The following is a 12,605-nucleotide window of genomic DNA, read 5'->3' as shown; positions in this document are numbered from 1 at the left end:
TTGATTAAGTAGACAAAGTAGAGCAAGTGTTGGTAGTAAAGGAGCACAAGTTCAAGGAGCGCTAGGACAGAGAAATGGAGGCTTTTAATATGTTAAGTGTAATTGTAGGGTGCGCTATCACCCAAGAGGGTATATTACACCACAATTTTGATTCTGGTTCAAAACTATCAGTTTCCCAATAAGAAGTTCACAGATCATGAAGTTGAAAGTAGTTTCCACTGAGTCTTTCAAAGCTTGAGAAGGCCATTAAAAAGAAACGTGTTATTTCACCAACGGAGCTTAAGATTGTATAAAAGGGGGCACAGTATTTTTCACAAAAAAAAAAAGGGTCTTTGGAGCAGTTGCCATCAATGAATCGAATAGTGAACTAGATATCAAAATCAAGTGTGTTTGGTTGAACAATTAGGATGCATTAGCTTGAAATATATTGAGGCGATCTATTTCCTGCACAATGTTACACCCATTCAGGTGGAGGGAAAGTCAAAGATCTACTAGATTATGGAACCCATACTTTATTGGAAAAGGCAGGTACAACAAAAACTACTGCCCGTGTTGCCAAGACATTTACCGTTGCATAGATTTGTAGTGTTTAAACGAATGAGGGCCGGATTGCCTTCAGTTCACTACATCGGACCATCATCGAAGAACTGATGATACTGATGAGCTAAAGTGCATTTCACTTCAGACTACAAGGGCATTTGAGACCTATCGATCTCCAGGTAGGCCTTTTGATTTATTATCTGTACTTCAAAGTAAAACTGCTTTTTGGAAGCTATATGAAAGACTGCGATGAGAATGGGTGATTGTTTTGATGGGTTTGAAGTTGAAACACTTATGATGATAGAAAGAAAAGTATAAAATTCAGGAGAAACAGCTTACCATGAGGTGACTAGAGAGTGGGCTGAACCAAACAACCCTTTAGTTCAGATCTTTGGAAATACTCACGCTCCAACGAAAAAAACAATCTTTTTTAATGGGCATGACAACAGTATGCAGCAAATCGAAAATGTTCTAAGTAAATCTGTTAAAACCGATTAAAAGGCATTTAGTTTTCTTGGATTAAAGGGTTTGAAAATGAAATCAGTTTGATAAACTGAAATATAACATGCACATTTCATATGGGTAAACTACATGTCACAACAGAAAGGAGCTTGTTTTAACGCTGTTTAGGCAACACTGAATACATTATGGACTTCACTTCTTGAGGTTTACGCAATGCATAGACTATGCAGTCACTGAGAAGGAGCCTTTAGCCAAAAAAAAGTTCAATTTTTTTGAGGAACAGTTTACCATTAAGACAGCCCACTAACCCTTAAACTGAATGTTGCTACAACTGGAAGACCATGTTTGGAGCCGTATTTGAAGATGGGTGATTGAATTAGAAGAGCAGACATTCAATGGAATGTACATCCGAGGAGTCATTAAACTGCAGGCCACTTTTATAGATTGAGGAAATACATCAAAGAACAAGTAAAGTAGTGTGGGACATCATTGACTCTCCTTCCTTTTATCTACCAGAGAGGAAAGCAGCACATCTATGACAAGTGATACAGCACTGAAAAGTAGGTGACAGAAAAGTTTATATTACATACAAGACAGACAAGATATGTATAGTGTAACCATAAAATGTAAACAAATATTGCCATTGAGAATCATAAGGCCAAGAGCTGAGTAGTCCGACAACGTCACCAGAACCCCGAGATGGTTTTTCACCCGTATTACCCGTTATGTATTTGTTTATATATTGCATATTTATTTTGGGGTAGTTAGGGAGATGTTTATCGAAAATAGTATGCGAAGTGGTGGAGTACACAGTTTGTCGGCAGTGAAGAGAATAAAACAAGTGATTAAAACTCTTAATTTTAGAAATACAATGTCTTAAACACCTTCAGTGTTTAGACGGCAGAGAAAGCTGAAGCAGTTTTCTTCATGGTGGAGATAACAAAGGGCACTGATTGGAATAATGTGTTTGTTCGCAGTTCATTAATGGTTTGTTGATACAATTACAGGACCAGTGGAATTGAACAATTCTGTTGCTGCCGCATTTACAGTACAATTATGGACTTTCTGCACTTCTCACAATTTCTAGACTGCAACAAATGTGTTTATTTCTAGGACTTATGTAGAAAATATAATTGTACACGTTGTATCATTTTCTATAATTTCACTTTCCCAAACTATTCTTCCAAACAGATTCTCAGTCATGTCATGACTTGGAAGCATCTTAGAAGGTTAATTGGTAAAATAAATAACATACCCATCTCACAATCTCCGGGTGTAAATAACTTCAACACCTAGAGGCTCTTATTACAGTGCCATTACTGTGGTGCTGGTAGTCCACATCTACTAAAAGTCCCACAAGATTGTACATTCACATTTGTGCTTTTAATTGCACACAGTTCACCGGCACTTCTCAGAAACAAGAGGTACTCTGGCCACAGAGTACCAGCAGTGTTGATTGCACTTAATCATTAAGAGTCAGAAGAAACATTGCCTTAGCAGAATCTGTACAGAGCATGTTTTGTAAAATGTACTGCTTAAAAACTTGGGGCCACTTCTATTGCATGCCTGACGCACCATGCGGACAGCTTTAAATTGCACGCTCTGTCTAACCAGCAGTGTAATCTACTCAAGTGGGGTAAGAATGATATATTCCAAGAAATGGTTGTATACAAGACGCATTCAGTGCTGTTTGCATCTGAATAGAGCCCCTGCTCCTGAAGCTGCCGCCCCTCCCTCTGTCACCTTCAGCACCTCTTAACAGCTCATCGAGGGCTGGAGGTGTGAGGGTTGCCATCCCGCTGTGCCTCTCCAATGCTGATGGGTGTCTGAGCTTTGGAACAGCATAGAGACTGTGACACCGGACCTCAGCAGCATCGCAGTGAAGAAGGGAGGTGGGGGCCAGCTGTGCCTGCTGTGCGACCAGTTAAAATTACGGACAAATGCCGTCCGTTAAACAATCCTTCACGGACAACGGACAGACGGCCGAAATTACGGACTGTCCGTGAAATTTACGGACGGTTGGTCACCCTAGTTCACACACCACAAACTTATTTGAATATTTCATATTACGTAAGCGCCACTTGCAGAACCCAATGTTTTGGAGGGTGTCTATATAAAACGGAAATCTAAAACATTTGTCCCCATTTTTCACATCCTCAGAATGTAACCCCTGATCTTCAGGGGGAGGGGGCAGTCAAGCTTGATTAGTGTAATAATGGTTCATTTCTGCCCTAGCGCTTCCATTACTATGGAGTAAATCCATTTTGCAATTCGTTGATCCACATTGATTTGGAACTGAACTGTTGAAGGGTTCTTGAATAATAGTAATAAATATTTAACTTCAGTTTCCTCCTTAGTTGATCAGCCTGTGCAAACAAAAGTTGAGGCTACTGTCCTTCAAGGAAGCTTCCTGTTCAACTTTCTCCCGTCAACAGATGGGACAGGGTGTTTTAGGAGCTGTGCTAACAGGCGAATTACCTGGAAAATCCAAGAGAACGTCTGCATTCGAGATCCCAAACATAAAACAGCCAGCAAGAAGAACCCTAGAGGGACAAAAAGAGGAAAAAAATTAAGACCAAGGGAGTTTAATGTAATTTAAATTACTTTTCGGTACATAAAAGTTTAATATAAAAGAGAAACAATCTATATGTAGCCTGCTGTAAGCAGTAGCTTGAGTTGTGGCAACCACTTCTGATTCGGCAATTTCAGAACAATCTCTAAAATGAGCAATGTGGTAGAACACCAACTGATTACAGAACTGTGAATCTATAGAGGTGGGAGCAAGCACTATGTAAATGTAGGATAATGTATGGTTTCAAATGTGTTCTTAGAAGAGAAACTCTGAAGAGCAGAAGAAGACAAGGAACTTGTACAGTTTAAGCTTGCATACATGTTCCCCCCCCCCCTCGTAGAAACAGAGGGGGGGTATAAGCCCTGACAAAAATTGGCAAACCAGGCCCTGTAGAAGGCTGCGAACAGAATGAGACAAGGGTGAGGACATGGCAGCTCCCAGGGCTTTAAGTGGGCCGGATTTCACCGGGTCTGAGCACCGGCAGGTTTTTGAAAGGAGGCCTCGAAACAGGTATCCGTTTTGTGCCCTGGCACGTTTTTTATCTGGACTGCAGTGACAGCAGGCACATCATGTGGGTGCTCACACAGCTCACTTCTCACCAGTGCAGAATTTACGGCATGAGGTCATGCCAGGTGAGGGGTAAGGGAAATCCTTTAAAAAAAAAAATATATATCATTTTCTCTGATTTCCCTTTTCTTTTTGAAGCTCAGGAGCAGCAACATTGTTGTGGTGTCTCACCAGGGCTTTAAGTGGAAGCTTTTGCAGTATTATATACAAGCCATAGTTTCTGCTTATTTATCTTATACAACTAACCATTGACAAAGCCAATAGTCCTGACTTGTAGTTATGATGTTACTTGTTGTATCATAGCTGGATGCAATGACAAACAGCAAAATAAGTGGCGCGGCACACTATGAAAATTAGATTTTTTGCTTTCTTGTTTTCAAGCCAAGCCATTAATTACATTTGCCACGCCCCTTCGAGAGACCCCCTAGTTTTTATCCCACTTAAAGCCCTGGCAGCTCCTCAGCTGATAGCACCCCAAGAAAGAGCAGCCCACCGGTGACATGCCTCAGTGACGGCTTCTTTACACTACAGAGGGGTAACTGTCAAATTTGGGAATGCTGTATATATGACTGCCACTAGCCACTATTATCGTGACAATTGGGTTCAAACCCTCAACATAGCAGCAAAACAGCGGGCCCCCAAGCCACTACTCGAGCAGGCCTCAACACCAGAAAATATTTTAACTCTCTAAGGCTGCCAAGTGCCAACAATTTATGTAACTATACAGGTTCAGTAATTGTAACGGGCCTCCTGTACCTTAATCACGGCATCACAACCATGTTACTTGCGTGCATTTAATTTAAGCCTCCGACACCCTTGCTTACCCAGTGAGGTGCTTCGTGTCGGGCTTTTTGTAAGTAGTTTAGGTGTTTCCTGTGGCACGAACCAAGGCACGTGAATATAAAACACCCAACTATAAAAGTTATTGTGCACTTACGTTCCCGTTACTATCAGCTGTTCTCTCCCCCTTTGCTTTCACTAATCACAAGGGAGACGTGAACTGGCTCTTTCAAGAGCTCAAAATAGCATAGGCAGTGCTAGAAATGGAAAAATCTCTCACAAAATAAATAAGAGTGCCGGTACTCTGTACCGGACAGAACCAGCCCATTTAAAGAAGTGACTATAGGGGAAGAATACAACCATCTACTTTCGTGCTTAAAGAACCAACTATCCTCTAATAAATGAAGGGGTGGCATGCCCTAACATTCGCACGCACCCACATACACCCAGAGTGCAGAGAGGATACTACTTCTTAATAGCCATTTTATTTATTTGAACCTAAACGCAGGTTAAAGAAAACCGGCGTTTTCCAAAAAGAGCCGAAACCTCACCTGCCAACGTAATTTTAGGGACCCTAGACATCAGTAAGAAATGACTCTTCCCACTTAATATGGTCTTGCAACCAACAGGAATAACACCAGAAGCAATCATTTGGTGGGGGGTAGCCGGGACTAGAAAAGTTATGCATCACGCGGTTATATCTGTAAAGCCAGTAAAGGTACACATGTGGAGCATAGGAACGCTTTCATGGTTCGCTTCGAGCCTTACCTGATCAGGGACATGGGAATTCCCATAAAACATGTACAGGCGCGCCGCGTGGACTCTCGTTCTCCCCCCATCGTCTCTGGAAGTCGCCCCTGCAGTAGCCGCCTCGAGCTACCGAAGTAGATGTAAGCCACACCTGTGCCTCCGTTCACGCTTTAACACTGCGGTCGGCGTCACCAGGCCGTAGCTTCAAAGGGCCCGCCCACTTCCCCTCAGCAGCCAGGGCGGATCCGAGACTACCGTCTCACCTGTCGGGTGCTTTCTTGCAACCATGAGGTAGAGGTGGGCCAGTCAGCAAATGAACAGGGAGAGCCGAGGCGGGGGTCAGGTGCTGGAAATGGGGTGCGGGGTGTGCTGCAGTACCCAAGTTTATCACGATGGAGTTCAGACAGTGAGCGAGAAATGACATTTCATTTTTGTGTTTATCTCATCACATTTGGCAATATTAATGGTCAAATGTCAGGCTTTATGGTCAAACACATTTCTACTTATTCTCTTAACAAGGAAACGGGGATTACCTCTCTTTCAGTGAAAAGCGAGAGGATGTGGTATAAGTGACCTAGGTGACAATCGTGCTGGGGTACAGGAAGTGTAAAGGAGAGCCGGGGGTGTATTTTCTTTCTAACACACAACAAAATTTAAATACATTAAAATGAACTACACACGTATTTCAAAGTAAATCAGCAATTAGAAAAGCGCAATGAAAGCACTTTGTTGCAATTTTGAAGTGTGATGGAAACGAAGATTGTAATAGGATCAAAACAAATAAAGACACTTGGTGATGGACAAAGTGATCAATATTAGCTGAAACTCGATTTCACACACTGTTGTTTGTGAGCCCTGTAGATTTATCAGTAAAGCCACATGCCTATGCACATTTGTGACCATCTCAACAGAACATGTACTGTAAATGACTTTGCAGGCTATACTTGTTTGTGTAACACTTGGATTTTTCACAGTTCGTATGACTTCAGTGATATAACATTAATGACAGCAGCCCCAGTCTGAAAAGTGTACCACCACCACTGGTCTGGGCTGTAAAATTTGAAGTAGGAGACCAGCAAAATATTTGGCAAGTAAATCATACAACAAACATCATGTAAACACAAAACAAGCAAGTGTCACAATTAAAAAAAGGTTTCCTTGTAATGTAAATTGATACTTGTATAGCTCAATACTCACCCGCAAGAGACTCAAGGCGCTTGTACGAATACCGCTGTGGAACCCATCCTGGCTTTCCCTGTGAGGCGTCCACTCCTGGGCACCCCCAAGGTGGAGGCCAGGCATCCTTAGCATTGTGGGGGCCGTTGTGGAGATTAAGCAAGCTATTGCCCAGAGTTGCACTCCATGATTGGAATAGGCACCAAGGCGAGAATTATCAGGTCCGTGGAATTTTGAGCCCAAGACCCGCCGAGGCAGGGAATTGAACCCTGGTCCCGGGCTACACCTCTGCATCAGGGTCTGCCGCTCTAATCATTGAGCTACACTTCTCCACTAATGTAGGACTGTTTCGCTTTAGTTTGCATCAGTGAACTGAGAGTCCTTTGCTATGAAAATTTCTTAAGATAAATTTAGAAACGTCCACGCTACCGCTTGCTCTCCTTGACAATGATGCCAGTAGTCAGCTAAGTAAATGGAACAACTGGTGGACCGAATACTGAACAATGCAAACATTCACCCCAGTCACAAAGATCTGGGTTTCTCAACACACCACCCCAGTTTGGACCCCGCCTTTTGCAAATCAGTCTTGACCCTGTTCCTCATGGGAACAGACCAGCCTGAACTGCCAAGCCAGGTCCTCCCTGGGCCAGAAACAGGCATACCGGGACCAGTTTTGGAACATCACCCCTCATCAGCCAGGCTTGCTTGAATCCAGTGGCGCAGTGAGCACAGGACCCACGTCTGAGCATACCCTGCCCACTTAGGGCGACAAAAGCAGAAGGAACAAATGATGGATGGAATGCTGAACAATGCAAACATCCCCCCGTTCACAAAGATCTGGATTTAATCCATCGTTTTTTTGCTCACCACACCACCCCAGTTTGGACCCAGCCATATGCAAATCCGTCTTGACTCTGTTCCTCATTTGAACAGTCCAGCCCGAACTGCCAAGCCACCAGATTCAAGCTAGCCTGGTTGATAAAGGGTGTTACCATTGAATCGCTGACCCTCTCACTACGTCCCCCAGCAAGGGTAATGCTCAGTTAACTTAATCTTTCCTGAGACAGCTGCACTGAAGGAAAAGTTCCACTTCCTGAAGCCTCCTGAGAGAATCACTGCCTTGTTGCGGATAGTTATGAACTCTTTTCTGATTGTTTTTGCCTTATGCTGGCAATGTGTGCCCTGTCTGTTGAGGTTACTCCAGGACTGGCAAACCATAAAGGTCAGACATCAGCCACAAGCCCTACTATTAAACTGCAGATTACCATATGTTAGTGCAACTGATCCTAGTACTATTAAGCTCACATCTGGAGCCGTGTTTCATATGTGTCTGACAACCCATGACAGAACTTAACTTCTGAGATGGCAAACGTTATCCCACTGAGATCTCATACTGCCTGCTCCTCTCCCATACCTTTCACAGTTCCCCTTAGTATTCCTGAAATTTATTTATGCTCCCTGGGTTTGCAGATCAGAAAGGTTTCTATTCCATTGTAGCTGTCGCGGCCATCAACTGAAGACTGCACTCAGTCACCTGACATTGTAGTACCCTGAGTAGGTGGGGAATCTGAGACCATCGCCTGGAGGAAGCTATTATCCTGGGTAGGGATCACCATGAATAAACTATGGATAGAGAATGGACATGTTTAGCCACCCCTAATTGGCTTCTGATGTATCATAGCCCTCTGATATCACAAAAATCATCCAGAATACTCCTCTTCAGAGGAGGATACTTTCTGAGGTGAACATTGGCGTAATTGAAGACGGGAGCCTGCCTTGTCAATGACTCATTGTTGATGCTGGCAGTCCCCCAGGGAAGAGTAGAGTGTATGCACTGCAGATTCCTGCAAACAGAGACCCTCTCCTTTATTGTATCAAGGAAGATGGGAAGATGTGCCGCTGAGGTGGTTCCATGTAGTCTGTACTACTACCACAAGTTCAGAAACAAGAAGGCTGCTTGGTGATGACTGTGCTGCAGCAGAATGCCTGCCTTTGTACCTCCTTAACCTGGGGAAGTTGGAATATCCCAGTTTTCCTCCATCTGCTGTTGATGTGCATACTGCTCTGCAAAATGCCCTCTATGTACTGCTGAGCTACAAGCTCTGTTGGAACCGGAAGTGTCTGGTTGGCTGATGGGATGCCCCCATCCAGGCAGAATTGCAGCTCCCATCAAGGGCAGGTGATTATACTTGCTGTATAACCTGTTTTCACCCTTGGGTAGCTTTGCTCTGAGCAGTTGGGCTTACTACAGAGGGGAAACATCCTTTACAACGCAACTTTTACCACGCAGTGCCTTTACGACGCAACTTTTACAACGCAAACCATTACAACGCATTGCGCTGGGGAGCGCTCTAGGATAGGGAATAGGTTTAATTTACTATCCAACACCTTCCCTACTATCCACGGGGACTGGAGTTGGAATAATAAATTAAACTATTCACTATCCAGCGCCCCAAAGCACTATGCGTTGTAAAGGCATGCGTGGTAAAAGCATGCGTTGTAACGTCATACATCCACTACAGAGGCAATGTGTAAAGCAAAGGCACAGCAGCCACACTCAATAAATACACTGAGCGGCACAAAAGAGAATTCATACAGGATGTATGTAAAAATGCTTATAATCAACGCACATATTCAGTCATTTTAACATTAACGTCATACTTCGGGTGAAAAAACATTTGGAAATATTACTAACAGTACTAGGCCCACTCTTATTGTTATCATTTCAATAGTATGTACACTATGGACAATTCCTAATCTAACCCCCCCCAAATAGAGAGAGAGAGAGCACCCTTATGCGGTGCATGATATCAAAAACGTATTAGGAGCACCGCGGGCCAGATCTATGCAGGAAAACCCAATGTCAAGTCTATTGTGGTTTTGTCAAACAATCAATGTATTAAGTGGACCACTGGCCAGTGTCGTGAATCCCTGGCGGACTGTACACGATCACTACCACTCACACACACTCACTCACTCCGCAAAGCTACGCTGGGCGACAGGTATCAGCTAATCCGTATAGCAAGCTCTTACACACATATAGGCACTCGGCACCGTAATGCTATGCTACTGTCACCCAGCAAGTCAGTGTTCACACCCTGCAGTCTGTGGTCTAAGCCTCCCTCCATCCTCTGCTTCACCCTAGACTCCCGGATGGAAGTTAACCAACAAGCCCCTCCAGACACTGGGCTGCACACGGCCAAAGTCGCAAATAGTCTGGGTCCTCAGGAAGCAGGTAGGAATATGTAGTAGTTTTAATTAGTTGGTAGACGTAAAAAAGCTTCTGAACTGCCTCAGAAACGTTCCTTCAACCCAATGAATGTCTCTTGCTACTACAGGGAGACATCCTTTACATCGCATGCGTTACATCGGAAACCATTACAACGCAAGTCGTTACAACGACTTCTGTAGGGGGCCCAAGGTGTTGGATTAAAAATCCAACACCTTCCCTACTGTTGCACAGACTGGAGTTGGAATAGTAAATTATACTATTCCAACATCCAGCAGCCCCTAAAGCAGGTCGTTGGAACGACTTGCTTGTAATGGTATGCGATGTAACAACGTAGTCCTTGTAACAACCACGTTGTAATGGTATGCAATGTATCACATGCAATGTAACATCGCATGTTCGCTAGTACCTGGCCCCAAGATGTCTTCGGGAGGGGCCAAGGTTGGAGAGGACAGTTGGTCCACCGCGATGAGGGTCAAAAAGGGACCAACTGATGAATGGGGAGTAAATCAGGATAGCCTCTCGATAGAATGAGGCGCCCCAATTGGTACACAATGATCCAGGTCATAGCAAAGAAATTCAGGCCCAGCACCTGGTGTGCGTTGGTATGAGTCTCACCAGGCACTTCCGATTTCAAACATGATGAGTTGCAAATTCCGTACCTCCCTGGAAATGAGACACAACATCATTGATACAGATTGCACAAGACCAGTCCAGTCACACACACACATAGCACATATTCAGCAGCGCAACATGAGGTAGAATGAGGCCCTACTATGTGTACACCCCCAACTCTAAGAGTCGCACCCTGTGAATAGGACACCACACGCAATGAGCATGAAGTCGGCATGTCGCACGAGACAGATGCAGCACAATCTACAAAACTGGCCACGCAGGGCCCCGTAACCGGTGAATTACCCACCAACTAGACATTTATAAGTGTCCGGGTCCCCGCACTTCCAGAACCACATGCCTTAGACTCAAAGATGATTTTCTGGGGCTCTGTACTAGGCAATCTGGTCTCTAGACACAAGTCTTAGTTCCACGCTCATACCACGTTACCAGTTGGGATTCAGTAGCCGAAGTGGGCACTTGAAAGCACACCATTCTCTAGATGTAACAGGTAGATGGTGTAGGTCCCTGAGATCTCAGAGAGAAATGGAGGCCCACAATCGGGCCCTTGGAGAGCACACTTCAGTTCGCCACACTTCAGCAGGTCCTTGACCCACTATTTGGACAGTTAAACTCCATGTGCACAACAGAGTCCTCTGGCAATGTGCACCATGCAGTCTGGGTTTTCCAGTCCCATTTCCCACAAGCATAGCTCCCCTTGCTGAAGGATGGCACCTGTAGTTATACTGTTGTTTCTTTGAAGTTCGGGGTGGTTTAGTGGGTTTTTGCTTGGAACCACATATGTCTCCCCTAAATTGTAGACCTGTCTGCCATGGGGCCTTTGAATACAGATCTTAATCTTTAGTGGAGCCATGATCGGACCCCCAGATGCCAAGTGTCCAAACCTTTATTTTCAATCTATCGCTTTGGCCCTAAAATGGCAGAGGTCTACCATTCCTGTGGGATGCCCATGGTTTATGCCTGTCACTGGGGACTGCACAGATGTGCACCCCACGACTCCTGCTGTCCACTGGAGCCAGGCACCATGGTCCCCCAGACTGTTGGAGCATAGAAATGTCCATATTCTATGAGTTATGCCAAAACTCCCTTTACCAATGAAAAGGGTTTGGCACTGTAAATCTATTCATACGAAACATCAAGAGGCTGCTCCACTGCAATCCACTATTGCAATCCGAAGTAATGTCAACCGCCTCCCCAGGTTGACTTATGGGAAGAGCAGGCCTCATAGGTAGTAAAAACACACTATGGGCACTCCTCACTACCTGGACGCATGTTCGCTAGTGTACACACTGAACTCCGATGGTGCTGTGTGGCGTTTTAAGCGATTCATGCCCTTATATAGGTACAATTCACATTGTCCTTATATAGGCATAGAAATAAAGCCCTTATTTAGGCATAGCCCATGCTACCCAAATACAGGCATGGCTACTTCCACCCGTACCAAACGTCACAACAAATTCTTGGAAAACCAGCTTAAGCAGTCAGGGACTTCCCCTTGCTTGAATATTGATTTGTCCAAGAACTCAGGTACTTTACAAAGAACAACTATTTCCTTGGGGTTCTTTCCTGACGTTCATATTCCCGACTTTACGTCAAACTATGGCATTCCTAAACACCTTCAAGGTATAAATATACCTTCACTTGTTCTAGCAAGTTACGGTGGTTCGGAGCAGTTCGAAGACCTACTTGCCCAACTCAGCTCGCTACGGCAAGTGCAGAAGGAAGCCGACTCTCCAGCTGACCCACTGATCAGGAAGCTGCCCTTCTCTTGCCGAGAATCCAGCTCCAATGTTTCCGGCTCCCCTTGCGGGGTGTTGGGAAATCGAGTCCCGAGACAGAAATACCAGACCTCCGTCATCCTAACAAGGTATGGAGCTGATTTTCGAATTTACGAGT

The 12,605-nt window shown here is 44.5% G+C and overlaps 1 protein-coding gene across 1 annotated transcript in view; it reads right to left on the bottom strand.

Moving 5' to 3' along the window:
- LOC147711933 (zona pellucida sperm-binding protein 2-like) overlaps positions 1 to 5,821 on the bottom strand; it is a 299,118-nt gene extending 293,297 nt beyond the window's left edge. Inside the window, exons 1-2 of the mRNA XM_086920260.1 lie at positions 5,690 to 5,821; positions 3,481 to 3,545 (exon numbers count right to left, since the gene is read on the bottom strand). Of these exons, the coding sequence (XP_086776386.1) occupies positions 3,481 to 3,545; positions 5,690 to 5,760 (136 nt within the window). The 5' untranslated portion in view covers positions 5,761 to 5,821. The remainder of the gene's footprint in view (positions 1 to 3,480; positions 3,546 to 5,689) is intronic.
- Positions 5,822 to 12,605: the final 6,784 nt, after the last annotated feature.

This window comes from Lissotriton vulgaris, chromosome 5 (genome assembly GCF_964263255.1).
Source record: "Lissotriton vulgaris chromosome 5, aLisVul1.2, whole genome shotgun sequence".
In the NCBI taxonomy this organism is placed as follows: Eukaryota; Metazoa; Chordata; class Amphibia; order Caudata; family Salamandridae; genus Lissotriton; species Lissotriton vulgaris.
The sequence above is the reverse complement of the archived record's forward strand: the minus strand, read 5'-3'. Positions and strand labels throughout refer to the sequence as shown.